General features: G+C 50.1%; 1 protein-coding gene and 1 pseudogene across 1 annotated transcript; one reads left to right on the plus strand and one right to left on the minus strand.

Annotated features, from left to right (window-relative positions):
• Positions 1 to 19,817: 19,817 nt before the first annotated feature.
• Positions 19,818 to 26,031, plus strand: LOC123447201 (plasma membrane ATPase 1-like). The gene is made up of 21 exons (XM_045123783.1): positions 19,818 to 20,180; positions 20,586 to 20,705; positions 20,812 to 20,910; positions 21,032 to 21,169; positions 21,284 to 21,418; positions 21,511 to 21,690; positions 21,790 to 21,996; positions 22,097 to 22,216; positions 22,288 to 22,407; positions 22,490 to 22,612; positions 22,698 to 22,802; positions 23,134 to 23,278; positions 23,588 to 23,752; positions 23,849 to 24,087; positions 24,209 to 24,241; positions 24,471 to 24,552; positions 24,664 to 24,824; positions 24,911 to 25,099; positions 25,187 to 25,369; positions 25,484 to 25,662; positions 25,777 to 26,031. The coding sequence occupies exons 1-21, from the start codon at positions 20,112 to 20,114 to the stop codon at positions 25,871 to 25,873; spliced, it is 2,889 nt and encodes a 962-aa protein (XP_044979718.1). The 5' UTR covers positions 19,818 to 20,111; the 3' UTR covers positions 25,874 to 26,031.
• Positions 26,032 to 26,319: 288 nt separating this feature from the next.
• LOC123450177 overlaps positions 26,320 to 27,632 on the minus strand; it is a 2,339-nt pseudogene continuing 1,026 nt past the window's right edge.

Below are 27,632 nucleotides of genomic sequence, written 5' to 3' on the forward strand. Positions count from 1 at the left end.
ACAAGCTTTACGTAAACAAATGGCTTAGCTTTGATTTTTCATACAAAAAATGTACAGTACGTATGGACAATAAATAATATATATTTCTTTTATTTTGAAAAATATTAATCATGTATTTAAAAAACTTTAAATGTTCATAGAAAAATGTTTTCCGGTGTATAAGAAAACATATACAAATGTATATAATGTGTATAGAACAAAGTAGACACAAAAAAATAGAACTTTTCAACAATGTTAATCGTGTATTTCAATAATATAAAACATGTATAGAAAAAATGCTCATGATGCATACAATATATGTAAAATGTGTATTAAAAATTAGACATCAAAACTCAATAATGTTTCTGATGTCACACGCAAAAAAATATTTCTAATGTATAAAAAATATACAATATTGTTTATACAAGCTTTACGTAAACAAATGGCTTAGCTTTGATTTTTCATATATATAAACTGCTTTGCTAATTATTTTGTTAAGAATATCGATATTCATACGCAACCTGAAACATTTGGTATGCATGTACTTACAAATTGATTGTTTTCGATGAAGATGTCTAACATGTTTGCAATCAAATTAAGACTTTACTTAGATTACAAATGCAAACACATATATCAGCAAGATAAAAATAATGTTCTTATGCATATGCTATCATTAATTAACAAAACATAATTTTCCATTTTCATCAAAGTTCAAATATTGTTCATGCATTTCAAGAAATGTCCTAAAATTTTAAGAGCATAATATGATTATCACAATTGGAGATTATGAAAAAAAAATTCTCCCGTTGCAACGCACGGGCCTTTTTTTGCTAGTGTGTATATTTTCTTACGATCTCTTATATATATATATATATATATATATATATATATATATATATATATATATATATATATATATATATATATATATATCCGTCTCTCCCCCTCTCCCTCCCTCTTCCCCTTCCTCTCCCTCCCTCTCCCCCTCCCTCCCTCTCCCCCTCTCCCCTCCCTCCCTCCCTCCCTCTCTCTCTCTCTCTCTCTCTCTCTCTGCACTCAGCTAGCCTACACTCCTTCTCCGGTGACCTTCGCTCGCCATCGTCCCATTTTCGTCCAGATCCGGTGTCCAGGAGAAGCACGGAGGCGTCGCCCGGGCAGCGGCGACGACAACCAGAGCGCGCGCTCAACGGGATGTGGCGGCAATCCAAACACTGGTGGATAAGCGGCACGCGCGCGGAGAGCTCCCGCGGCTGTCGACCCGCGCGTGCGCGGCGAGCTCCCTGCGGCTGGTGGCCCTGTTGTACGCCGCCGACCACCACGCGCGCGCCCCCGCACTCGAGCTCTGCCTACGCGTTGCCTACTACGACCGCCGCGAGGTGCTCGCCGGGGGCCTCGTCAAGTCCCTCCTCTGCCTCCTGCCACCGCCACGGCGTCGTCGACATGGCCGTGGTTGGGCCGGTCGTGGCTGGCAACGGCTGGGCCAGGCTGGGCGACTTGTGCCTTTCTCCCACGGCGAAAAGGAGCGCGACAGCGCTCGCACTTGGCCGTACAGCGAGGTGGTTGTCCACGCGGTGGGGTATCTGATTGCTTTTGTTTTTTAGATTTAGGAGTGTGTGTGTTAATTGTTTGCTAAGTCAGCTTCTTAAACTCCGACCCCACTTGTCAGAAATTGATTAAAGGATTCAAATCACCCGATCAATGCTTTCTGTAATAAGATTAGTGAAAAAGCAATGTTTTTTGCAACGAATTAACGATATGGTGGTTTTCTGTAAACCTAACCGCAAATGTGCTAGTTTTATGCAATTGACTCTTCATAACATGATGTGATACGCAGAACAGTTTGTAGGAGGTCAACTGTAACAAACAAGAAGATTGAATTATGATAACATACTCTTATATCGGACCGGGGTTAAATTTGAAGGGGGCGTCTCGTTTTTCAAAACTAAAATGAAACGAGATGGTTGTCTACACCAAACACCAAAGAGGTGCAACTCATCTCTTCCAATCAATGAGGTGGCCATCCTTTCCCGGTTGGTAGATCAGTATTGCATCTATGTCAAAATGGAAGCCATAATCATGTGGCCCAGATTATTCTGTACTTACAAAGCATGTCAAAATGACCGTCACTGTCATATGACCCAGAGTATTGTAGTGCTGCTTCTATTGCCTACTATGTGTTGATGTCGACTAGAAAAAGGTGGTACTCCTACCCATCAAAACCAAAGTCGCAGACACAAAGTACAAAGAGTTGCATATTGCACAGTTAAACATGTTAGGGTCAGAGGTCTGCAACCACATATTCTTTGTGTGCCCGGCGGTTAGGTTCATGTGGAACTGTCTTCGGAATGTTGTTGGTGACGGTTGGTGCCACGGCAGTCTTCCTGATATGTTTGCCGAGGTGCTTGGTTTTCACAATGCCAATATGAAACCTATCTGTCGTGGGTATAAGCCTGACAGTACATGTGTAGGGTACGAATGAGATGGGCAGGGTCCTAGCTACCGCGAGGTTGTATGAGTTCAGGCCCCTCTGCGGTGGAGGTAACAGCCCTACGTCTCAGTGCTCTCGGAGCTTGTTGTCGAGTGTAATATGGAATACAATGATTTGCTAACCCTTCTACCAGTGGGGGAGGGCGGCTTATATAGAGTGCGCTGCCCTCCACAACGGTTCCGGTATAAGGGCGGAGTAGTGGGGATTGAATGCATACGTTACAGGTAACGTATGCTCTAAATGCTAATAAATGCACCCGGAAACGTACGACCGTTTCCCTCCAGGGAGGTTACGATGTACCGAGTGTATCCAGTCGGTTAGCTTGGTATTCTCCGAATGCTAGTATCCGACTGGATGATATAGGACCTGTTGCCGACTGGATAATGGGGATTCCTTAATTCAGTCGGGGTAGACTTAGGGTCTTCTCCTTTGTGTGGGGTAGTCCTTGGGTAGGACCTGCATGGCTGGCCTATGACCCTACCCTAGGACTATGACCCCATCATTAGTCCCCGAATGGATTGGGGTTGAAACGACGAAGCGGTGCTTGAAGTTCGGATCCGACTGGATTAGATTCGGCTTCTGCGTTGCTTGCCTCTATCCATTTTACCTTTTCTGACCAACGATCCAGGTGGAAGTGCTTGCGAAACCGACTGTCGGGAGCCGAGTGTTTCCGCGGCATCTTTTGACGTGACCGGTCAACTGACAGCGGCGGATTTTCCGGGATCTCAAATTTCGGGTTTCGCGCGCTCAGCGGGGACGACGTCAGCGCACTCGAGTAGCGCCTGACGCCTCGATTCTCGCACCTTCAAGTCCTCCACTGATATCACCGCGGCCGGTCGGGCGGATAAGGTTTCGGGGCCACCCACCAGTGACCCAGTCGGAACCCTATTTAAATCTGGGCGGCGAGGCTTCTTCGTTACGCTCGCCGAATCTTTCGCTCTCGCCTGCTCCGTCTTCCTCGCCACCTCCAGCACTCCAACACTCCCTCCTTCTCCTTCCTCTCGAGAGTTCGCCGTCGCCCCCATGACCAAGGGTCAGACCAGCAAGATGGAGGCGAGGAAGAAGAAGGGCAAGGCGGCGACGCCTGCTCAGCGGCGGCAGCAGCCGCTGCCGGCGGGGTGGATCCAAGGAGACTTCCTCCCCTCCACGGTGACGGAGGGAGATTTGCTGCAGCTGGTGGAGCACGGAGTGCTCGTGCACAAGTCCTGGAGACTGCCGGCGGAGGACGAGGTCGAGCCAGCGCCCCGGGAGGGGGAGCGCGTCCTGTTCCTCAGCCATGTCCACCGAGGTTTTTCTTTGCCCCCGCATCCTTTCTTCAAGGGCATCATGAATCACTTCGGTGCCCAACTTCACCATTTCCCTCCGAATGCCATCGCGCACCTTTGTGCCTTCATAGTCTTATGCGAGTGTTTTATCGGCTGCCCTCCCCATTGGGGTTTGTTCAAACACATCTTCTCCGCCCGATCCCAAACCATCAAACGACTTAGCCAGTCGGATGATAAGACGCACCTCCTCCAGCTCTGTGGGGGTTTAGGATTCCAGAAGAAGAGTCGGAGTAGCTATCCTGCTCTCCAGTTAAGTGAGTCGGTTAGGAATTGGCAGTCGACATGGTTCTACTGCCAGGATATCGCCTGTCCGAATGCGTCGACTGGTCTGCCTCCTTTTAGTCTAGACCGGCCCGCCCCGCCTAAGCAGCTCGCGCTCTCGAAGGCGGAGAAGAACGACGTCCAGCCCTTGGTTGAGGCGCTCGTGGACGTCGTCGGGAGGGGGGTCACCGGTATAGACCTGCTGGAAGTCTTCCTTGGTCGGCGGATCCAGCCTCTGTAGGCTCGCGACCATGCCATGTGGCATTACACGGGGCCCGAGGATTCCACTCGGACCAATGTTGTGGGCGTGACTGAGGAGAGGGTGACCTTGTGGGTGCTCCAGATCACGGGTCCCTGTGAGAATCCCAAAGGATCACGGCGAGTGAAGCCCTTCTGCGCGGATAATCCCCCGCCGAATCAGGTGAGAGACTCTTGTCGAGTGCTCCTAACTGTCTTAATCTTGTCGTTTTCTTGAATCTCTGTGTGATGTTTGATGTCGCCGACTGAATTTTATGCAGGAGTGGACCAACTGGTTTTCTCCCGTCTCGAACGGGAATTCGGCCGAGGAGGAGGAGGGCAGCCAGGAGGGCAGCGTGGAGAGCGCTGAATATGTCTCCGACAGTGGGGAGTCGGAGGAAGAGTCCAGCAAGGAGGAGGAAGAAGACGAGGAGCAGGACTCGCCACCTCCACAACTGGAGCATCGGACCAAGCGCCGACACGAGCCCGCTGTCCCCTCAGCTCCTCCCGCGTCTTCGAGTGCTTCGCCTATTGCTCCAGTGGTCCCGAGTGTTCGAAGCGCTAAGAGGACCAGGGATGCCGCCGCTGAGGCTGCGGGCCAATCTTCTAAGGCGCCCAAGCCGAGTGGGCCTAAACCTCGGAAGGCTCTGCCGCGAATGAGGGTCGCTGTCCCCGTCACCTCCACGTAAGTGTACTCAGCTTTCAGTTTTTTCTGATATCCGAGTGAACTTCTGTTTACTGGCCGACTGGATCTCACTCGACAGGGTTGCTACTTCTGCCACCTCCCCGGCGCGTCAGGAAGACGACCCCATGGACACGGACAACGTCGTCTCGTCTCAGCCAGGTGCGTTGTAGGAACGTCGAGTGTTTTATACCATCGCTTCTTTCTTTTTCTGAGACCTCGTGTCATTCGGCCTGTCAGGGGCGATCTGCCTGGATGAGGGCGACCAGGGGAGAGCCGACCTAGTTGTGGAGCCTGTTCTTGAGGCTGCTCCTCCCGCTGCCGCTCTCGCCGCCGACGTGCTGCCGTCAGAGGCACCGCCGCCGACTGAACCAGTGCTGGTGGAGGAGGATCCGACTGGGGCGGGCCTTGGGATGCCTCAGGAACCTCCGACGATTCCAGGTTCGTCGCATGCTGAATTCAGCATCCAGCGTCTCCCGGAGGAGCAGGTGGGAGCGGCCAAGGGGGCTATGGTGCAGGCGGAGCTGATGACTGGAGAAGCCAAGAGGGCCTATGACTCCATTACGGCCTTGTACCAGCGGAGCTTGGAGCTGCGCGATGATATCCGAGTAAGTGGTCTAGTAAGTATTTACTTTTCCCCTCTAACCCACTGGGTGTTATTGAATATCAGCTGTTGTTTGCAATGGGTTCACTCTGAGTGAACCCAGTGGGTGTAGTCCCCAAGACTTCTGTCGAGTGCTTGCACCGACAGTTGTCTTTATACACTTTGCCTTGAGTTTGGTTGTGTCTGTAAATAGGATTACCGAGTGCGAGTAATTGTTGCAGTCGGAGTGCACTTACGGTAAGAGTCCCCGAGAGTAAGTTGTACTCAGGTCGGGTAGTATTGGCCTCGGAGGCGTAGGTGAAAACATGCATTTCAATAGGGCAGGCCTGCTTGAGGTGCATGCCAGTGGGGTCACTCTCAGTGAATCCACTGGGTGTAGTCCCCGAGACCGCTGTCGACTGCTTGCGTCGGCAGGGGTCTGAAGAACTTAGACTGTTAACTGTTGAACTTTCTAATTGTCCCTTGTTTCTTGTTGGCAGAAAACTTGTGGAATGGGGACGGCCTATGAGGCTCTCAAGGCGGAGAGGAATCAGTTCGCTGGTGAACTTGATGCGGCCATGCTTGCAATGGTCGGCATGAAGGAAGCTCTGGCGGAACGGGAGAAGTCATTGGAGCAGGCGCGTGAAGTGAACAAGGTGTTGACTGAGGAAGTAGAAAGGATGGGGAAGCAGAGGACTGCGCTGATGAGTCAGATGGACGTGCTGAACAAACGATGCAGAGCACAAGAGAAATATGTGAGCGACTGGGCTCGGCAGATGATGACGCGTCTGGTTGGTAAGTCCTTATTTTTCCGAGTGGTTGTGCTATGCGCGTAGCACTCGTCGCTTATTGTCTGTTTGTCCTATTGTCGTAGATTTTTGCTTTGACGCCGAAGCTGAAGCGGCTGACGTGGAGCGTTCGATTCTTGAGAACGTTCCACTCGGCGACGACGCCAATCGGGATCTGCTCCGTGCGCACATCCGCGTGGGCAAAGTTGGTCCTTTCATCGGTCAACTGAGAGAAGTCGTCGGCCGAATCGACAAGGAGCTTTGGCCAGAAGATGAGTCGCGGCAGGAGATGGAGAACCTGATGACCCGACTGGCGGAGATTCCCAACAGAGTGCAGTCGTGGAAGAAATCTGCAGCTCGTTGCGGTGCAGATGTTGCGTTGTCCCTGGTTCGAGTCCATTGCAAGGACGTGCGTGAGGAAAAACTGAAGACGCTGAAGGTCGCCAACACGAAGAAGCTTCGATTCGAATACTTCATGGAGACGTTCCTTGAGAGTGCTACCCGCATCGCTGACGGAATCGACTTGGACACTTTCGTGGAGCCCTCCAGTCCTGGTGCCGGCCCAGCTGACGCGTAAGAAACTTTATCCTCGGTATGCCGAGTGTTTATGTGTAAGGTACTTTGGCCACTTCTGTTGGCCGTCACACTTTTAAATCGGTGCAGGTAAACTTGATCCGCACCGAGTTAGGTATCTTTGCGAGGATTTTGGAATCCGATTTTTGCTCTTCTGTTGCAATGTTGATTCGAGTTTTTGTTTGGCGTTTCTTGGTGAAGCCAAAGGCAAACAGTCCATGTTGGATCGGTGTTAAGCCCCCCGAGTGTGACGTGAAGTGCACACTCGGAGAATGTTAATACTTAGGTGATGCTGGATCGCAGCTAAGCCCCCGAGTGTGACGTGAAGTGCACACTCGGAGAAGGTTAATACTTAGGCGATGCTGAATCGCGGCTAAGCCCCCGAGTGTGACGTGTAGTGCACCCTCGGAGAAGTTTAGTACTTAGGCGATGCTGAATCGCAGCTAAGCCCCCGAGTGTGACGTGAAGTGCACACTCGGAGAAGTTTAGTACTTAGGCGATGCTGGATCGCAGCTAAGCCCCCGAGTGTGACGTGTAGTGCACACTCGGAGAAGGTTAATACTTAGGCGATGCTGAATCGCAGCTAAGCCCCCGAGTGTGACGTTAAGTGCACACTCGGAGAAGGTTAATACTTAGGCGATGCTAGATCGCAGCTAAGCCTCCGAGTGTGACGTGAAGTGCACACTCGGAGAAGGTTAATACTTAGGCGATGCTGGATCACAGCTAAGCCTCCGAGTGTGACGTGAAGTGCACGCTCGAAGAAGGTTAATACTTAGGCGATGCTGGATCGCAGCTAAGCCTCCGAGTGTGACGTGAAGTGCACGCTCGGAGAAGGCTAATACTTAGGCGATGCTAGATCGCAGCTAAGCCTCCGAGTGTGACGTGAAGTGCACACTCGGAGAAGGTTAATACTTAGGCGATGCTGGATCGCAGCTAAGCCTCCGAGTGTGACGTGAAGTGCACGCTCGGAGAAGGTTAATACTTAGGCGATGCTGGATCGCAGCTAAGCCTCCGAGTGTGACGTGAAGTGCATGCTCGGAGAAGGTTAGTACTTAGGCGATGCTGGATCGCAGCTAAGCCTCCGAGTGTGACGTGAAGTGCACGCTCGGAGAAGGTTAATACTTAGGCGATGCTAGATCGCAGCTAAGCCTCCGAGTGTGACGTGAAGTGCACGCTCGGAGAAGGTTAATACTTAGGCGATGCTGGATCGCAGCTAAGCCTCCAAGTGTGACGTGAAGTGCACGCTCGGAGAAGGTTAGTACTTAGGCGATGCTGGATCGCAGCTAAGCCTCCGAGTGTGACGTGAAGTGCACGCTCGGAGAAGGTTAATACTTAGGCGATGCTAGATCGCAGCTAAGCCTCCGAGTGTGATGTGAAGTGCACACTTGGAGAAGGTTAATACTTAGGCGATGCTGGATCGCAGCTAAGCCTCCGAGTGTGACGTGAAGTGCACACTCGGAGAAGATTAATACTTAGGTGATGCTGGATCGCAGCTAAGCCTCCGAGTGTGACGTGAAGTGCACACTCGGAGAAGGTTAGTACTTAGGCGATGCTGGATCGCAGCTAAGCCCCCGAGTGTGACGTGTAGTGCACACTCGGAGAAGGTTAATACTTAGGCGATGCTGGATCGCAGCTAAGCCCCCGAGTGTGACGTTAAGTGCACACTCGAAGAAGATTAGTACTTAGGCGATGCTGAATCGCAGCTAAGTTTTTTTTTTTGAGACCGGAGTCTGCGACCGCGGAAGAACTTTGAACCTGCAAAAAACTCAATCTGCTTTATATTATTTCGCCAATACTTGTTCTTTACATCGCTTCAGGAGGTCTCCGTTCCATGCGCGCGGCTCGTCTGTCTCCCTCTGAATGTTGTAGAGTCTGTATGCTCCGTTGTTCAGCACCTTGGAGATGATGAAGGGTCCTTCCCAGGCTGGAGCCAACTTGTGGGGTCTTTGTTGATCCACTCGGAGCACGAGGTCGCCTGCTTGGAACGTCCGACTTCTCACGTGGCGTGCATGAAAACGCCGCAGATTTTGTTGATAAATGGTCGAGCGAGTTAACGCGATCTCGCGCTCCTCTTCCAGAAGATCCACTCCGTCTTGCCTTGCTTGTTCTGCTTCGGCTTCGGAGAAGAGTTCGACTCGTGGCGCATTGTGAAGCAAGTCACTCGGAAGGACCGCTTCTGCTCCATAAACGAGGAAGAACGGTGATCGCCCTGTAGATCTGTTCGGGGTTGTTCGAAGTCCCCAAAGCACTGAAGGTAGCTCGGTAACCCAAGCGCCAGCGGCATGTCCTATCTCTCGCAGGAGTCGGGGCTTCAATCCTTGCAAAATAAGCCCGTTTGCCCGCTCTGCTTATCCATTGGACTGAGGATGTGCTACGGAAGCAAAATCCACTCGGATACCTTGGCTTGTACACAAACCTTTGAATCTGTCCGAGTCAAAGTTTGTCCCGTTGTCCGTAATTATGCTGTGAGGTACACCGAATCTGAAGATGATGTCTCTGACAAACTTGACGGCTGTCGAAGCGTCAAGCTTCTTGATGGGCTTCGCTTCGATCCATTTCGTGAACTTGTCGACTGCCACTAACAGATATGTGTATCCACCTTGGCCTGCCTTGAATGGGCCGACTGTATCTAATCCCCACACTGCAAACGGCCACACCAGAGGGATCGTCTTTAACGCAGACGTTGGCTTGTGGGACTTGTTGGAGTAGAATTGGCAGCCTTCACATCTGTGGACTATATCTTTAGTCATCTCGTTTGCCTGCAGCCAAAAGAAACCGGCCCTGAACGCCTTGGCGACGATTGCTCTCGAAGAAGCGTGATGACCGCAGGTTCCCGAGTGAATATCCTCCAGAATCAGCTGCCCCTCCTCTGGGGAGATGCATCGTTGAAGAACGCCTGAGATACTCTCCTTGTACAACTGGCCTTCAATGACAGTGAATGACTTCGACCTGCGGACTATCTGCCTGGCTTGGACTTCGTCTTCTGGAAGTTCTTGCCTCAAGATATATGCCATGATCGGCACAGTCCAATCGGGAATGACAGCCAGAATCTCCATGACCAGATCAACCACAGCAGGTACATCGACTTCAGTCGGATCTGTTGTGCTCTTGGGTTGTACCGGTTCCTCTGTGAAGGGATCTTCTTTGACTGAGGGAAGGTGGAGGTGCTCGAGGCAGACATCACTCGGGACGGGTCTCCGAGTGGATTCGAGTTTTGCCAACTCGTCAGCTACTTGGTTCTTCAGTCTCGGAACATGGTGGAGCTCTAGACCTTCAAACTTCTTCTCCAGCTTCCTCACTGCATTGCAGTATGTGGTCATGGTGGGGTTCCTCACGTCCCACTCTTTCATCACTTGATTGACCACCAAATCCGAATCGCCGTAGACCATCAAGCGACGGACGCCGAGTGAGATGGCCATGCGCAATCCGCAGAGGAGAGCTTCATACTCTGCCTCGTTGTTGGAGGAATCAAAGTGTACCTGCAGCACGTACTTGAGCTTGTCGCCCTTTGGTGATATGATCACAACACCAGCGCCGGAGCCATTCAACATCTTAGACCCATCGAAGAACATTGTCCAATGAGCCGAGTAGATGTGGGTCGGTTGCTGTTGTTCTACCCATTCTGCTATAAAGTCAGCCAGGGCTTGGGACTTAATAGCTTTCTTGGCCTCGAACTTGATGTCACAGTGCAACATCTCCATTGCCCACTTCGCCACTCGGCCTGATGCGTCTCGATTGTCGAGAATTTCCGACAACGGAGCATCAGAAACGACACATACCGAGTGGTCTTGGAAATAATGAGCCACCTTCTTCGCAGTCATATAGATCCCATAGATAAGTTTTTGATAATGGGGATACCTCTGCTTGGAAGGAGTCAGGACTTCGGAGACGTAGTACACTGGCCGCTGAACTTTGTATGCTTTGCCTTCTTCTTCTCGCTCGACTGTAAGAACAGTACTGACAACTTGATTTGTAGCCGCGATATATAGAAGAAGGGGCTCTTTACTGAGCGGAGCAGTAAGAACCGGCTGGGTGGAAAGTAGGACTTTGAGGTCGTCGAATGCGACTTGGGCTTCGTCTGTCCACTCGAAGGTATCTGATTTCTTCATGAGTCGGCACAGAGGAAGTGCTTTTTCGCCGAATCGACTGATGAACCTGCTTAAAGCCGCTAGGCAACCTGTGAGCCGTTGAACATCGTGTATTCTGACCGGCCTCTCCATTCAGACAATGGTCCCGATCTTTTCGGGGTTGACGTCGATCCCTCGTTCGGAAACAAAGAAACCGAGTAACTTTCCGCTGGGAACACCGAATGAACATTTGGCTGGGTTGAGCTTGATATCGTACCTACGAAGGTTGGCGAATGTTTCTGCCAAGTCAGTCAGCAGGTCGGAACCTTTGCGTGACTTGACTACGATATCATCCATATATGCCTCCACATTGCGACCGATCTGGTCGAGGAGACATTTTTGGATCATGCGCATAAAGGTAGCTCCTGCATTCTTCAGACCGAAAGGCATAGTGATGTAGCAGAAGCACCCCAATGGGGTGATGAAGGCTGTCTTTAACTCATCGGGACCATACAGACGGATCTGATGATAGCCCGAGTAGGCATCGAGAAATGACAGACGCTCGCAACCCGCAGTCGAATCGACAATTTGATCTATGCGGGGGAGCGGAAAATGGTCTTTCGGGCAGACCTTATTGAGATGCTTGAAGTCGATGCACATTCGGAGCGACTTGTCCTTCTTGGGCACCATGACGACATTGGCGAGCCACTCGGAGTGGTGAACCTCGCGAATGAAGTTGGCTGCCAGCAGCTTGGCCACCTCTTCCCCGATTGCCTTCCTCTTGTGCGCGGCGGACCGGCGCCAGACGTTCTCGGACAGACCGAGCCGTGGAATCTACGTGCAGTCGGTGCTCAGCCAACTCCCTGGGTACACCTGGCATGTCGGAGGGTTTCCATGCGAAGATGTCCCAGTTCTCACGGAGGAATTGGGTGAGCTCGGCTTCCTATGGCCAAAAAAATTTGCTTCTCTTAGCAGGCAGCTCTACACTTTGAGCGAGATGTTCGTTGGGGCAGCAGTGGCGTCCGTCGGGTGGATGCTGACCTTCTTTGTCTCCCCCGCCGACTGAAATGCAGACTCTGAAGCCAGCTTTTTCAAGCGCATCAGGTCGGCGGGGTCGACTGTCTTCTTGTACTCGTCCAGCTCGAGGACGGCCATCTGCTGGTCGGCAATTCTTGATACCTGCTGCAGACACTCTTCAGCCTGCTGCCGATTGCCTGTGATGGTGATCACGCCTTTCGGGCCTGGCATCTTCAGCTTCAGGTACACGTAACATGGATGGGCCATGAAGTGCGCATATGCGGGGTGACCCAGAATTGCGTGATAAGCGCTCTGGAAGTCAACCACTTCGAACGTCAGCTTCTCCTTGCGGAAGTTCTTGTCGGATCCGAAAACGACGTCCAACGCGATCTGGCCGAGTGATTTGGCCTTCCATCCAGGAACGACTCCGTGGAACTGCATGCTGCTCTCGCTGAGTCTGGACATCGGGATGCCCATCCCCTTGAGGGTGTCGGCGTACATGATGTTCAAGCCGCTGCCGCCATCCATGAGGACTTTGCGCAGTCGGACTCCTTCTACCACCGGGTCGATGACCAGGGCCTGTCTTCCCGGGGTGGGTACATGTGCCGGCTGATCCGACTGGTCGAAGGTGATCGCAGTCTGGGACCATTTGAGGAACTTGGGGTTGGAAGGGGTGGCCATGTTCACCTCTCTGTTCACCAGCTTCAGTCGGCTCTTGCTCTCGACGTCAGCAAAGATCATCAGGGTTGCATGGACTTGGGGGAACGGATCCTCCTTATCCTCCTCATCCTGTTCAGGATCCTTCTCACTCGGTTGTCCCTCGCTGAACCCCTGGATCAGGAGACGACACTGTCGAGTGGTATGCTTTGCGTATATGGGGTTGCCTTCTTCGTCCATCTTCGTGTGAACCGGACAAGGCTGGTCTAGGATGGAATTGTTGAACGGCTTCTTCTTGGGGGTAAACTGCGCCTTCCCTTTGCCCTTGAACTTGGCATTGGTCACGGCTGCAGCTTCTGCTTGCGGTGTGGGCGGAGCTTTCTGTTTCTGCTTCCGAGTGTTACCTCCGTCAACATCGCCGACTGTCTTGTGCTTGCCACTCCGGATGCGGTCTTCTTCTTCATCGTTTGCATAGCGAGCCGCTATCTCCATCATCTTGCTCATGGAGATGTCGCCCGTTCGATCGAACTTTAGGTACAGCTCTCTGTACCGTACGCCTGCCTTGAAGGCGCAGACTGCTTGATGCTCGGTGACGTTCTCCACCGTGTGGTAGAGAGTTGTCCAGCGCTGGATGAAGTCACGCAGGGGCTCATTCTGCTTCTGAACGCAGTGCTGGAGCTCCACAAGGCCAGCAGGGCGCTTGCACGTCCCTTCGAAGGTCTTGATGAACACTCGGGCCAGATCTGCCCAACTGTAGATGCTTGAGGGGGCCAACTGGTTCAGCCACGCTCGCGCCGAGCCGTCGAGCATCAGAGGGAGGTGCTTCATGGCGACATGGTCGTCCCCTCCTCCGATCTGGACTGCCACTCGGTAGTCATCCAGCCATGTTTCCGGCTTGGACTCCCCTGTAAACTTACTGATTCCCGCCGCCAATCGGAAGTTGGGCGGGATGTCAGCCGAGCGGATGGCTCGACTAAAACACTCGGGACCAGACACGATGGCCCTGCTTCCACTCGGACGGTCCATATCGTGACCATCGCGGTGGGCTCGACCTCTGTCGACTCTTCGCTGGGCGATATGTCCTCTTGCGTCGGGTCTTGGGTCGTAAGTGTCGCCGACTGAACACCGATCATCATGATGTCGGGACCCATAGGGCCCACCCCGCGGAGGGGTGCGTGAGCGACGACGATCTTCATGGATCACGGAACGGCTGCCTCCCCTGTGGCGCTGATGGGATCCAGGGCTGTGAACCGACCGATGCGTGTTCGCGTGGACGGAGCTGTTATAGATCCGGTTGTGCGACTGGGAGACTGCCGAATTCTGCTGCTGCGCCGTGTGCAACAGGGCTCGGATCTGCTCGATCCCACTGCCAACTTCTGAATCAGTCGGTTGGAGGGAATCCACTATTTTGGCAGCTGCAGCCAAGTTGAGGAGAGGTGTGCAGAACAGCTCCACGTTGCTCCGCCGAGTGTGCCGACTAGCAGAACGGCGAGGTGGACGACGTGCGCCGGACGTTTCGCCGATCACGCGCTCGTTCCGGCCAGCCTGACGAGGATCTTCATGGAAGTTGGCCATGTGTACTTCTGCTGCGGGCCCGTGACCCGCATGCTCAGAAGGAAACTCAGTCGGAACCAAGTCTGAGTGCTGGGCCGACGGGGCAACCACAACGGACTCAAGAACTGCCACTTGCGAAGATGCGATCTGGCGCGCGTGGGCGTGTTGCACCCAACGCTGGAGCCGCGGACGGCGAGACTGCTTTCTGCGGCGTGTGGCAGCGGTGCAGGTCGACACCGGAGTCGACTGTTGAAGAAGAAGGACGCCGCGAGCGCCGGCACGGAAGTGCGTAGCCCCGCGACGGGGAAGCGCCTCGACGTCAAGGGGCGCATCCCAAAGCCACGCCGAATCGTCGACGAAGAAGGAGAGAGCGCCGAAGAGGATCTGGTGACCCATGCTCGAATCTCCTCCGGACGACATGACGAAAGGAAGTAATCGCAAACTCGCCGGAAGTCACTTAGACGCCAGCCCCACAACGGTAATATGGAATACAATGATTTGCTAACCCTTCTACCAGTGGGGGAGGGCGGCTTATATAGAGTGCGCTGCCCTCCACAACGGTTCCAGTATAAGGGCGGAGTAGTGGGGATTGAATGCATACGTTACAGGTAACGTATGCTCTAAATGCTAATAAATGCACCCGGAAACGTACGACCGTTTCCCTCCAGGGAGGTTACGATGTACCGAGTGTATCCAGTCGGTTAGCTTGGTATTCTCCGAATGCTAGTATCCGACTGGATGATATAGGACCTGTTGCCGACTGGATAATGGGGATTCCTTAATTCAGTCGGGGTAGACTTAGGGTCTTGTCCTTTGTGTGGGGTAGTCCTTGGGTAGGACCTGCATGGCTGGCCTATGACCCTACCCTAGGACTATGACCCCATCACTATCCTTTGGGTTATCATTGGTGCCCTCTTATGGACACTATGAAATGTCCGTAATAAGCTTGTGAGGGCATCCACAGCGTGTAGAGGCAACCAGGGAGGCAACCCAGCCTCTAAGATGGGCCGACTTCAGCACTACCTGGACGCGTTGATGGCGGCCGTCCGACGGCTCTCCTCTCCCTTGCTTGTTGCCTAGCTGGCCCCGTGTGGGCATTTTTTGTTTCTTTTCTTTATTTTGGGCTGGACTGTGCTGTTGCCCCAGCGGACTATCTTCTTTATTTTCTGTGTTAGGACTTGTGTGTTGGATTCTGGCCGTTGTGCTTTATCTATAAAGCGGGGCGAAAGCCTGTTTCGAAAGATGACCCCCTACACCTGCCTCTAACTTTTAGAGAAAAACACGTAATGTATGGAGGTTGCGGTCACCTCTTAGATGGACCCCATCAACTGTGTTGGAAAACAAGCTTCTTAATATATTCTATTCTCCCATTGCTGCTCACTAGAACTGACATATGGGGCCACTCAATTTGCTTATTTCTTAGAGGCCGCCTCTATGCTAAGAGATGATGCTAACAATTTTGGACTAGAGGCAGGGGTTTGCAATGTATGGAGGCCGCCTCTAAGAGGAGAGAGAAGGCTTAGAGGCAGCAAAATTCATACATTATGATTGATGCAGTGTTTAAATTGTATGGCTTTATACAGCTATGACGGTCACTTAGCCGGCGCGTGGACCGGAACTCCACCGACAGGGCTATCGCTGTACTTCGCTCAGTCGCCGCCCACATGTCCGTGCCGTCGCTCCCTCCACTGCCTCCGGAGCCGGATTAGCATAGCCGTCTGTGGACTCTCTTTTTTTGGATATTATTATTGTGCTGCGCCCCAGCCAAACTTCTTGCTTTAGGTGGTTCTGTACTGTTCCGTTGTGGATTGGTTTGTGTGGGGATGTGCGTCCGTTGAACCTTGTTGCTACATTTGTGCTATGGTCGTGCTTTATAATATAAAGCAAGGAAAAACCCTATTTCGTGGAAACATGTTAGAACATATTCTACCGTCCACAGAATGTGTGTTCTCTGTTTCAGAAGATAATTATGGGACCATCACCATTGTCATTGTATAAGTTTTTATTGTTAATTGTAAATTAAAAATGAAAAAACACTTTTTAGGATAAATTTAAAATCTAATTGCTTAGTGACATTGCGATAACTATCATTTTAGTTTAAAGTGAGGAAGGTTCATTTCAAATAGTGAGAGCATCTCTAACAGAAGCGCGACTTTAGTGTCGCGTTGGAAAAATCATCCTTTTTACGCGCGCGCATCGTTCCGGACGCTCCAACAAACGCGTAAAAAATGTGTGCGCTATAGTTGGTACAACGAGCGGAGCAAAACGGCATCGCGCGCTGTTTATTTGGTGCGTTCGCTCGCGCGTGCAGTAAACTCTGAGCGGCTGCAGATGGGACCGCTGGATTGAGCGTCACGCTAGAGCGTGTCTGTACCGTGTATTAAAAATGCTACAGTGACACATTAAAAAAATTATTAAACGCGAATTTTTTTGTGCCACCGAGTTGAAGATGCTCTGGGGCAACCACCTTTGCTATTGAGTAGAACTTGGTACCCGCTAGCCCCAAAGGCGATCCCTCCTCTGACGCCATCCTCCTTGGCCGGTAGATTGGCCTTCCAGCGGTGGTGTTTAATAGCGATTCCTCATTTCTTCTCTCATCCGGTGGTATGTGTGTTGTCGGACTCGGATCCATCGATGAGATCGGCTCGACGGATAGGTCTTTCTTGTCTGCAACTTCGACCCCTCTGCATTCGAAATAAAGAGAAAAACTTCGACCCTTCTGGTGGTGGTAGTGGTGGTGGTGGCAGTGGTGTTCAACGAGGTTTTCTCCGGCTTCAGCGGTGCGGGCGTCGCTTCGGCAACAACAGTGCAAATCTGATATTTCGTCGACCCGGACGAACGTCTAGGCATGATAAACCAAGCATCATATTCTTGTCCGGGTTGTAGATCCTTTGGAGTCTACGTCGTTCACACTTTCCGACTGCATGTGTACATACCGCTTTTCTGTTCCGGCGAACAACATTTTTTATCAAAAAAGGCTTTTCGTCTCGTTTTATATATATAACAGCGATCAAAGATACACACTCAGATACAACACGTCATCATCCCATACAACACGCACACCCAAGGCAAGATACGAGGGTGCTGATGCACCGTAACACTGCCCAATCAACCATCAAGCATACTACAGATGAGACAAAAGGAACTACTTGGGGCCGACGAGGACACCTAGCCACCGAAAAGTGAAGCGGGACAGTGACAAAGCATGGACTCCAAGACAGTGCCTTCAAAAAAGGCACGACATTGATAGTCGCCACCGCCTGATCACGAGGATCAGGTTTACACCCGGAGCAACGTAGAGAGCCGAGGACATCATGACGGAGCCTTCACGAAGGAAACGACGTCCGTGCCCGCCACCACCGTCGGCCGAAGAGGACCGAGCAAGTCATGCACTTTGGTGTTAACCCTTCGCCAAACAACCATGCTACGTCAAACATCAGCAACCATGCCACCCGCGTGACCATGGCTACCCGATCACATCCAAGGCGCGTGCTCCGCCAACGAACACCTCGTCTCCCGCCGCTAGGGCCGCCGCCCTGCATCCAAGCAACTCCATGAATGCCCAAAGGGCTTGGCTTTGGCTTGACTGGCAACACCCGTCGATGGAGCAGCAAGCTGCCGCCCTGCCTCGAACATTGCCAGAACCTCGCCAGAGGGCACACGGCCGAGGAAAGGGGTGTAGGAGCGGACGTGTCCGGCCCGATGCACCCCCGCATCGGCGATGGGTGGCCCTACATCAGGCCCTCGCATCCCTCCTACAAACTCCCCACCGGACACACCCCCATGTCGCCTCACCGTGACGGCCAACGCAGCTCGACACGAGGCCACAAGCGACAGCACGCCCAGCCACCGACAAGGAGCACGAAGCCACCCTTCACCCGCAGCCAAGAGCACTCACCAGAGAGCCACCCCGCGCCGCTCGCCATCGTCCAAGGGCCGGAATAGGGAGCCCCGATTGGAGCTCTGCCAGCACGCACCACCAGCAAGCGCGCCCATCCCGAGCCCGACCACCGCGCCACACGCAGCAGCCATAGGGCCCGCGCCCGCCGGCGAGGCGCCGCGCGCCGCCCGCACCCGCAGACCCGCTAGATCTGGTCGAGCCCAGATCTGGCCGCCACCGCAGCCACGAGCATGAGCTGCCCCATGAAGCCCATTGCGTCGCCACCAAGCCCTCGCTACCCCCATCGCTAGAGCCCGATGGCGTGCCTCCGCGCCCCTCACCACCACGAAGCACCACCAAACATTGTCGCCCCGCGCCAGCAGTCTCCGAGCAGGATGAAGAGGAGCCCCGTTGCCACCGGCGTCGGCTGGCTTTGCCCGACAGCATGGTCCGGTGACGATGAGGGGGGGAAGGGAGGAGGGGAGGCTCGGAGCCGACGTATAGGGTCCCCCCCCCCCCCCCCCCCCCCCCGGTCGCCACACGGGAGCGACACGGGGAGGAGGGGGTTCTTCAACATGGAAGTCCAGCGGCAACAACATCGTCGCGCCGTCGGCATGTGTGGGATGGCGAGGGAGGAAGATTCCTCGAGTATTTCTTTTTTATTTTAGGGGCTTTCTTGTAATGCCAGCGTTAGATTAATAAATGCAGAGCTTCGACTCCTTCAAGAAAAAAGAGCGGCACTCAGCATCTTATCCAAGTTATATATCAAAAACCTAGATTTTGTACATTTTGTTGCTCTTTTTAATCGAGCAGTACTAGAAGATGTGCTGGTTCCTCCAATTTATTTTTTGCCTATTATTATGCGGGCAACGGTTGGTTGGAACATCAACCATACCTAGATCGCAACAAGACATTTTCGAGCCCCAAACTTTACGCCACAACATAAGCCCCTTTGCTTTCCCACTAACCCAGCTATATGCATCCTTTTTCACCATGTAGTAACATGTAAAAATGACCCCCTGCCTGCCACCAGTTTACCCACCAACCATCTTTCATTTTTATTTTTATTTGAGAATCACCTACCCTCTTTTATTACTATGTGCTCCTCTCATGAGGAATTCCCTTTAGTTTCTCGATGCATAATTGTATATACACTTCATATATACAAAAAAATAGAAGCTTTTTTGGAATGAGTTTGACTTTCTTTTGCACTAGTAAGGCCCTGATTGGAACCACTTAGATTATATGATTCAGTTTTTATAATCTATTTTATCTTTAAACAAGATAGATTATGATGTAGATTATAAAAACTAGATGAACAGATTATTAAAAACTCATAATCTACTCAACCCCAGCTAAAACCAGATTATGGATTGCTAATGACCTATTATCCTTATAAAGTTCGAGATAATTACATTCCTACCACCGACATTCTTTTAAAAAAAAAACAAAGGATAGACATGTCATTATGCAATGTAAAACATGGATTACAGTTTATATAATCTGACCTCCAATGTAAAAAAAACAAATAAGAAACTAGCATTGACTTCAGGGCAAGAAAACATTGTGTTAGTTTTTTTCTACAACTACAAGGTCAAGTTTATTTCAAAAATATTTTCAGTTTTCTTTATTTTTATTTAATTATTATATTTTTTTTATATAAGGTGTACATATACCCATAGACCAACGTTCCTTCCCTCACTCCTCCCGTCTTCGGTTCCTTGTTGGTTTCTTGGTTCCTTCCACCACCTTCCCTTCTCCTCATGTCTCTTGCGCGACACGTGGGTAGCCATCCCTTCCTACACCCCACCACCTCTCTATCCATTTCAGAATCAGGCGATCCATCACCCCCTCTCCCGCACAAAAACAAAGACCATACGTACGTACGTGCATATAAATAAATCGATAAATCCGAAGGAGGAGGAAGAAGAAGAGCAGAGGAGGGTCCCAGAAGAAGAGTAGTAGTTGGTGCGAACTGTGAAGATCCAGAGGCTGTGCAGTGCACTGCCTGCGTGCGTCCATGGCGGCCATGGCGAGCAGGCAGCAGGAGGGCAGCCTCGACGCCGTCCTCAAGGAGGCCGTCGACCTGGTAATTAACTACTCCGCACTTCATCAACCTACGAGTGCTTCGTCTGGTTTTTAATTATTTTCTTACAGGGCTTGCAGTTAGTTTCCAGTTTTAAAATCTCTTGATCGAAATACTGATTGATGTTTATGCTTTAGTCGTCCAACATATTTTTTGTTCTCACCAAAGGTGACTTGACCGTGGGAAAAAAGCGTGTACTCATGATCCTCTGTTGTTGTTTTTTTTTTTGAGGGAAATGGTCCTCATGATCCTCTGTTTAATTGGAAAAAAAAAATGTGTCTTGGTTCCCTCTCTTCTTTGTTCCTTGGAGTAGCAGGCTGCAGCATGCTTGCACGTTCAGATTTTGCTCATGCTAATGCTACTTGATTGGTTTATTTGCTGAAAGCGATCGTCGTAACAAAATTTCAGGAGCACATCCCGATCGACGAAGTGTTCGAGAACCTGCGGTGTAGCCATGAGGGGCTTACTTCCGAGCAGGCGCAGCAGCGGCTGCAGATCTTCGGCCCGAACAAGCTAGAGGAGAAGGAGGTCAGGTTCATTCTCCCCATTTGATTGTGGGGAAGATTTTTGCCTCAATATTGTTCTTCTCATTGATATTATGCACTTGATTAAGTTGGTGTGTTGATGGCTGCAGGAGAGCAAGCTCCTCAAATTTCTAGGGTTCATGTGGAACCCCCTCTCATGGGTCATGGAGGCTGCGGCGATCATGGCCATCGCACTGGCCAACGGAGGGGTAAGACCTAGCACATAGTATCGCAGAATTTATAGTAAAATGTTTTAGTGTGGTGATCAGTGATGTTGTATGTCCTGCTCTGTTCTCAATATATATGTGGGATGTGTTCTGTCACCACCAGGGGAAGCCACCAGATTGGCAAGACTTCGTCGGTATCATCACGCTGCTGCTTATAAACTCCACCATCAGTTTCATCGAGGAGAACAATGCCGGAAATGCCGCCGCCGCGCTTATGGCCCGTCTTGCACCAAAAGCCAAGGTCCATATTCAACTTAATTTGTGGGGTTTTAATTTCCCCTGTTTCTGCTTGTATGTGTCACCTTGTCGGAGTCCATTTTAACTTGTGAACCTCAACTCTTATGTTGCTGGGTAGGTCCTCCGTGACGGTCGTTGGACCGAGGAGGAGGCCGCCGTCCTTGTGCCCGGGGACATCATCAGCATCAAACTTGGAGATATCATCCCTGCCGACGCCCGCCTCCTGGATGGTGATCCTTTGAGGATTGATCAGGTTCTTCCTGTCCTTCACATTCAAGTCACCTTCAGCTTTCCTTTTAAGTTAAATAGATTTCCTCATCTCACTGTTTAGTCTTCTGTTTATAGTCTGCCCTGACCGGAGAATCGCTGCCAGCCACCAAAGGTCCTGGTGACGGCGTCTACTCCGGTTCGACGGTCAAGCAGGGCGAGATCGAGGCCGTTGTCATAGCAACTGGCGTGCACACTTTCTTTGGAAAGGCCGCACATCTCGTCGACTCCACCAACCAAGTTGGCCATTTCCAACAGGCAAGCTTGGCAAGCCTCAGTTATTTCTATCGATCTAGCACCGTTATCGATTTGAACCATCGCTACATTGATGTGTTCATTATCATGTGATTGACGCAGGTGTTGACGGCCATTGGGAACTTTTGCATTTGCTCGATTGCTGTGGGAATGTTCATCGAGATCATTGTCATGTATCCTATCCAGCACAGGGCGTACCGCCCCGGGATCGACAACCTTTTGGTGCTTCTCATTGGAGGCATTCCCATAGCGATGCCCACAGTCTTGTCGGTCACCATGGCGATTGGGTCTCATCGCTTGTCTCAGCAGGTTTGCATCATTCCGGGGACAGTGTCCCTTAACCATATTGTGACCAGACCTGAACTTTTGCACTATATATGCAATCAATTCCTGAGTTTTCTTCCTGCAGGGAGCTATAACAAAGAGGATGACTGCAATTGAAGAGATGGCCGGCATGGATGTTCTTTGCAGTGATAAGACTGGAACCCTGACTCTAAATAAGCTCAGTGTGGACAAGAACCTAGTCGAGGTTCGCTTGAACACCCACTTTGTGTTATCTCACATGTGACCTCAAAGCACTTACATACTTTCTTGGTCCAGGTTTTTGAAAAAGGAGTGACTCAGGACCAGGTGATTCTAATGGCTGCTAGAGCATCCCGGATAGAAAATCAAGACGCCATCGATACGGCAATAGTTGGGATGCTAGGCGATCCAAAAGAGGTACATTTCATTTGTCGAATAATGAGACGTACAACTATCATGTTTATTCGCTAAAATGGGCACCTGTCAACGCTTCCCGTAGGCGCGTGCCGGTATTCAAGAGGTTCATTTTCTGCCATTCAACCCTACCGACAAAAGAACTGCGTTGACATACATCGATGGCGATGGAAAGATGTACCGTGTTAGCAAAGGTGCACCAGAGCAGGTATATTTTTTTTACTGCAAATAGCCTAAAAACAAAATTTTCATTTGCATAATGATGTAAATTGATTTCACAAATTGACCTGCAGATTCTCAACCTGGCCTACAACAAGTCAGAGATCGCACAAAAAGTCCACACTGTCATCGACAAGTTCGCGGAACGTGGACTTCGGTCACTTGGTGTAGCATATCAGGTGAGCAATGTTCTTGTGGTGCCCCTTTCACAGTGCAGTTCAAGCTTGCAAGGCAGGAACCTTTTTTCTTTGGAAAAGGAGGAACGAAGCTCCCGACCTCTGCATCAATTGGTGCATGCAGCCATATTATTTAAAAAGTTGAAGGACAAAGTCATAGATCTACAAAGTGCTCGCGAACTGAGCATGAAAACAAGTGCTTAAGTAAATAAAAACTGACACATCCGATGAAACCAACAGTAGGCTACGATGTCTATACACCTAGACTATTATTAGCTCGTCATCTAAATCGGTTGAAGAAACTTAGTGGTGGTCATCCTTTTCTGCCTTGTAGGACGTGCCAGATGGGAGGAAAGAGAGCCCCGGTAGCCCGTGGCATTTTGTTGCTCTCTTGCCACTCTTTGATCCACCGAGGCACGACAGCGCGGAAACAATTGAAAGGGCACTTAACCTTGGTGTGAATGTGAAGATGATCACAGGTACACTGCCAATTGGGTTCTTAACTACTTTTTTGCTCTGTTCTTAAATATCCAATGAAGATGATCACAGGTAAATGCACTACCAGTTGAATTATATTTTGTTCTCCTCTCTTTATCCTTAAATCTCCCAATTTTTATGAGCACCATGTCTTTGATGTTTACTATTTTTCATTTGCAATGTCATAAGTAGGGTTGGAACTTGGAACACTGAACCATATACTGTATCTTTCACCCTGTTTTATTTGTAATTTCAGTTTTCAAGAATTTTGGTAATACATCTGATTGTGCATTTTTTTTTCTTTTCCTTAGGCGACCAGCTAGCTATTGGGAAGGAAACAGGGCGTCGTCTAGGAATGGGTACAAACATGTACCCTTCATCTGCTTTGCTGGGGCAGAACAAGGATGAGTCTATTGCTGATTTACCGGTCGATGATCTAATTGAGAAAGCCGATGGTTTTGCTGGCGTATTCCCAGGTATGTGTTGTAATCAGTTAGAAGAAAATAAAATCAAAGGGCTGAAAAATTAACATAACAATAATAATATGACGGTTACATTGGTTATTTGCTCAGAGCACAAATATGAGATTGTGAAGCGCCTACAAGCACGGAAGCACATTTGTGGAATGACCGGCGATGGCGTAAACGATGCACCAGCCCTAAAGAAAGCTGATATTGGCATAGCGGTTGCCGATGCGACAGATGCAGCGAGGAGCGCTTCTGATATCGTACTCACGGAACCTGGTCTAAGTGTGATCATTAGTGCCGTCCTTACCAGTCGAGCAATTTTCCAGCGGATGAAGAACTACACTGTATGTCAGATTGAACCCAGTGGATGAGATTTTTCTTCTCCCCCAATTTATTTGAAGAGTTATTCCTTCATTTATGCTTGTATTATCTTGCCCATATGCTAATCCACCTTCATGCTTGCAGATCTATGCGGTCTCGATTACGATACGTATTGTGGTATGTTTGATCGACTCTTACTAGGACCATAAGTTTGCCAAAGTGCATTGGCTCCTGCTCTTTTTACATAGATGATGATTCTCTTAGGTGTCAATTGTAACTATTCATTTAATGAGTTTTTTTACCTCTTAACACTGATTTTCCAGTTTATGATCTGTAAAATTATGTTGATGAACCTTACATTTTTATTGTGCGAGTATGCATCTGATTCCCATTTACCCCCCAACAGCTTGGATTTATGCTACTTGCGCTCATATGGGAGTTTGATTTCCCGCCATTTATGGTCCTGATCATAGCAATTCTGAATGATGGTACATTACCTTCTTTTCCTTCCATTTGTCCCGCGCCTCAGAATATCGCCGTACTAAGTAAAAAAGTAATATTATAATGTTCGCCCTTAACCATTTTTGTGGCATGAACAGGCACCATAATGACAATATCCAAGGATCGAGTAAAGCCTTCTCCACTACCTGACAGCTGGAAGTTGGCTGAAATTTTCACAACTGGGGTGGTGCTTGGCGGATACTTGGCAATGATGACTGTCATTTTCTTCTGGGCCGCATACAAGACTAACTTTTTCCCGGTAAGGAGTACCGAAATGAAAAAATGAAATAAAATACCTCTTGATATGAATGGACTTATCATGTTGCTGCTCAATGGAAATTTCAGAGGGTTTTTCATGTGAGAAGCCTTGAGAAGACAGCTCAAGATGACTTCAACAAAATGCTTGCCTCTGCTGTATACCTTCAAGTCAGCACCATCAGCCAAGCTCTCATCTTCGTTACAAGGTCTCGAAGCTGGTCGTTCCTCGAGCGCCCCGGCTTTCTCCTGGTCTTCGCTTTCTTTGTCGCGCAGCTGGTATTTTCTCATCACCGCCTCACCCTCCTCTTTTTCACAAGTCAAGTTTCAGTGGGCAAGTTTCACCACCCTATTCAAAAAATGCAGATAGCTACACTGATCGCCGTATACGCCGATTGGGCATTCACTTCGATCAAGGGCATCGGGTGGGGCTGGGCCGGTATCGTGTGGCTCTACAACCTCGTCTTCTACTTCCCACTCGACATCATCAAGTTCTTCATCCGATACGCTCTGAGCGGGAAAGCATGGGATCTTGTCATCAACCAAAGAGTAACTCAAATTTGCATCGCCATATTTTTCCTTTCCATTTCAGCTACTGAGAGCCCACTACATTCCATGCATTTTGTAACTGGTGGGTTCATTTGATATTTTGTTTCGTCATAGATTGCGTTTACAAGGAAGAAGCACTTTGGTAAGGAAGAGAGGGAGCTCAAGTGGGCCCATGCACAGAGGACACTCCATGGGCTGCAGCCGCCGGATGCCAAGCTGTTCCCCGAGAAGGCGGGCTACAACGAGCTGAATCAGATGGCCGAGGAGGCGAAGCGGAGGGCTGAGATTGCAAGGTACGTAGTCACTTGTAAAGAATTCCATGTATGGGATGGTTTCCATGAGCTGCCATATTTCTTGACAGTTATGTATCTAACTATTTTGTGCTTATTGGTGATGGTACATGGCAGGCTCAGGGAGCTTCACACTCTCAAGGGGCATGTGGAGTCGGTTGTGAAGCTCAAGGGCCTCGACATCGACACCATTCAGCAATCTTACACCGTGTGATAGATTGGTCCAGATATCATTATAACAGTCTAGAAGAGAGAGTTTTATATCCTTGCTGCATAGGAATAACAGACTTTTGATAGGATGGTTTCGCGCCCTTTTTAGTTGACTACCAATATATCGTGGGAATAAAATGGTTACATCTCAGTTGCTCTCCAGTGGTCCGTTGTGCTTCATGTAATGGAATACATTTATTCACTCATGCCTCTGCAATGGGGGTTTTAACCTCCTTTTCAAAAAAGAAGAAAAAACAACCATGCAATTGAAAACAAAATGTGAGGTCTGAGAAATATCGGCATGCAAGAGGCTTAGATATCCACATTATATAACATACCTATCAATTGTGGAATAAATTGTTTCCACGATGATTCCTCACATGTTTGATTCAAGTTTCCTCTGGCGCACCATCTTCGGAAGTTTGCATTCATCTTGGAATTAACAAAGAATAAAATGCGAGATAAAATTAGGATACACTAAGATAAGCAGAGACAAAAAAGATCACAACTATTAAAGCCATGTTGACGCGGAATGCGGAGTGTTCGTCCATGTCTGCCTCCCATGACATACGGCTCTTTGGTTTAGAACAACCTATAACGAATGGTGCGCTAGAGCTAGAGCGAGGTGTAACCACATCCGGCCTCTAACGTGTCCACAGGCCACAACCGCTCACCGCGACCAGACTGCACCTCGAGTCACCGGCGGAGGGCATGTTGCACGGGGCCTCGTTTTGCGATCGGTGCATTACCATGTAAGTGTTCATGTGTTGGGTGTCGTATGGATGTGCACTCATCATTGGGGTTGTAAACTACCGACGTCTTGCTATTTAGGACGTGTACAATGATACTATCTTATGAATGTTACTTAGGAAGACGTTGTAGGAATCTGCTAGTGCATTTTTTTCTTGGCATGGAGTGAGCAATCTTGAAGATGTTGATTGGACATTGCTTCATGTCTGAAGTGAAAACTCTTGTCTTAGTCTTCATTGGTCGGGCTCAATAACGCGTTTTTACCTTATTGAAGGCATTGTCTACTTGATGTTGTGCTAGTCTTTTTTGGTTGGTCTCAGCTAGCAGGATGAAAATCCTTGTCCATACGTCTCTAGTTGGACGTAGGAACGATGATGCAAGGCGTTTATCCTTTTTGAAGGCGTTGCTATAAAGAAGTCCACTTAATCATATGTGTTATTGATTAAGTTGTGCACCGGCGGAGCACGGAGAAGTATGGTTTCGACGGTGATTCCAGGTCCGAAGCTGAGGAGAAGCCCCCACTCAAGCCCTTCTCCCGCCGTCGGCAGCCCACGCTCCTCCGACCGCCGCCTCATTTCGTCCATGACGGCGATGACAGATGAGCTTAGCGTGTTGCCGCGCTGCCTCATCACCTCCCTCGCCACCTCCATCTTTTCTTCCCTTAATCCAAGCCTTCTCTCCACCCGATCCAGTACGTATCTCCCTGCCGCCGGGGTGAACCAGCCAGAACAACTCTTTGTTCCAGTCCTTGGCAAGCCCCGCATGCTCCAACGCCTTCTTCACGAGTGCACCGACGTTGCTCGAGACGTGGCCGGTGCGCCACGCCCGGATGCAGCGTGAACACCATCCCATCCTCGTACAGCTTCGACAGCACCATCTCCTCCGTCCCCGGCACAAGGTGTTGCGACGCTGACACCATCTCAAACATGGCCCTAGATCTCTTGGCCAACAGGATCAGCTCCCACAACGACCGCTCCAGCGGCGTCGCCGAAGATGGCCTGCCCGACCAAATT

Source organism: Hordeum vulgare, chromosome 4H, assembly GCF_904849725.1.
Source record: "Hordeum vulgare subsp. vulgare chromosome 4H, MorexV3_pseudomolecules_assembly, whole genome shotgun sequence".
Classification (NCBI taxonomy): Eukaryota; Viridiplantae; Streptophyta; class Magnoliopsida; order Poales; family Poaceae; genus Hordeum; species Hordeum vulgare.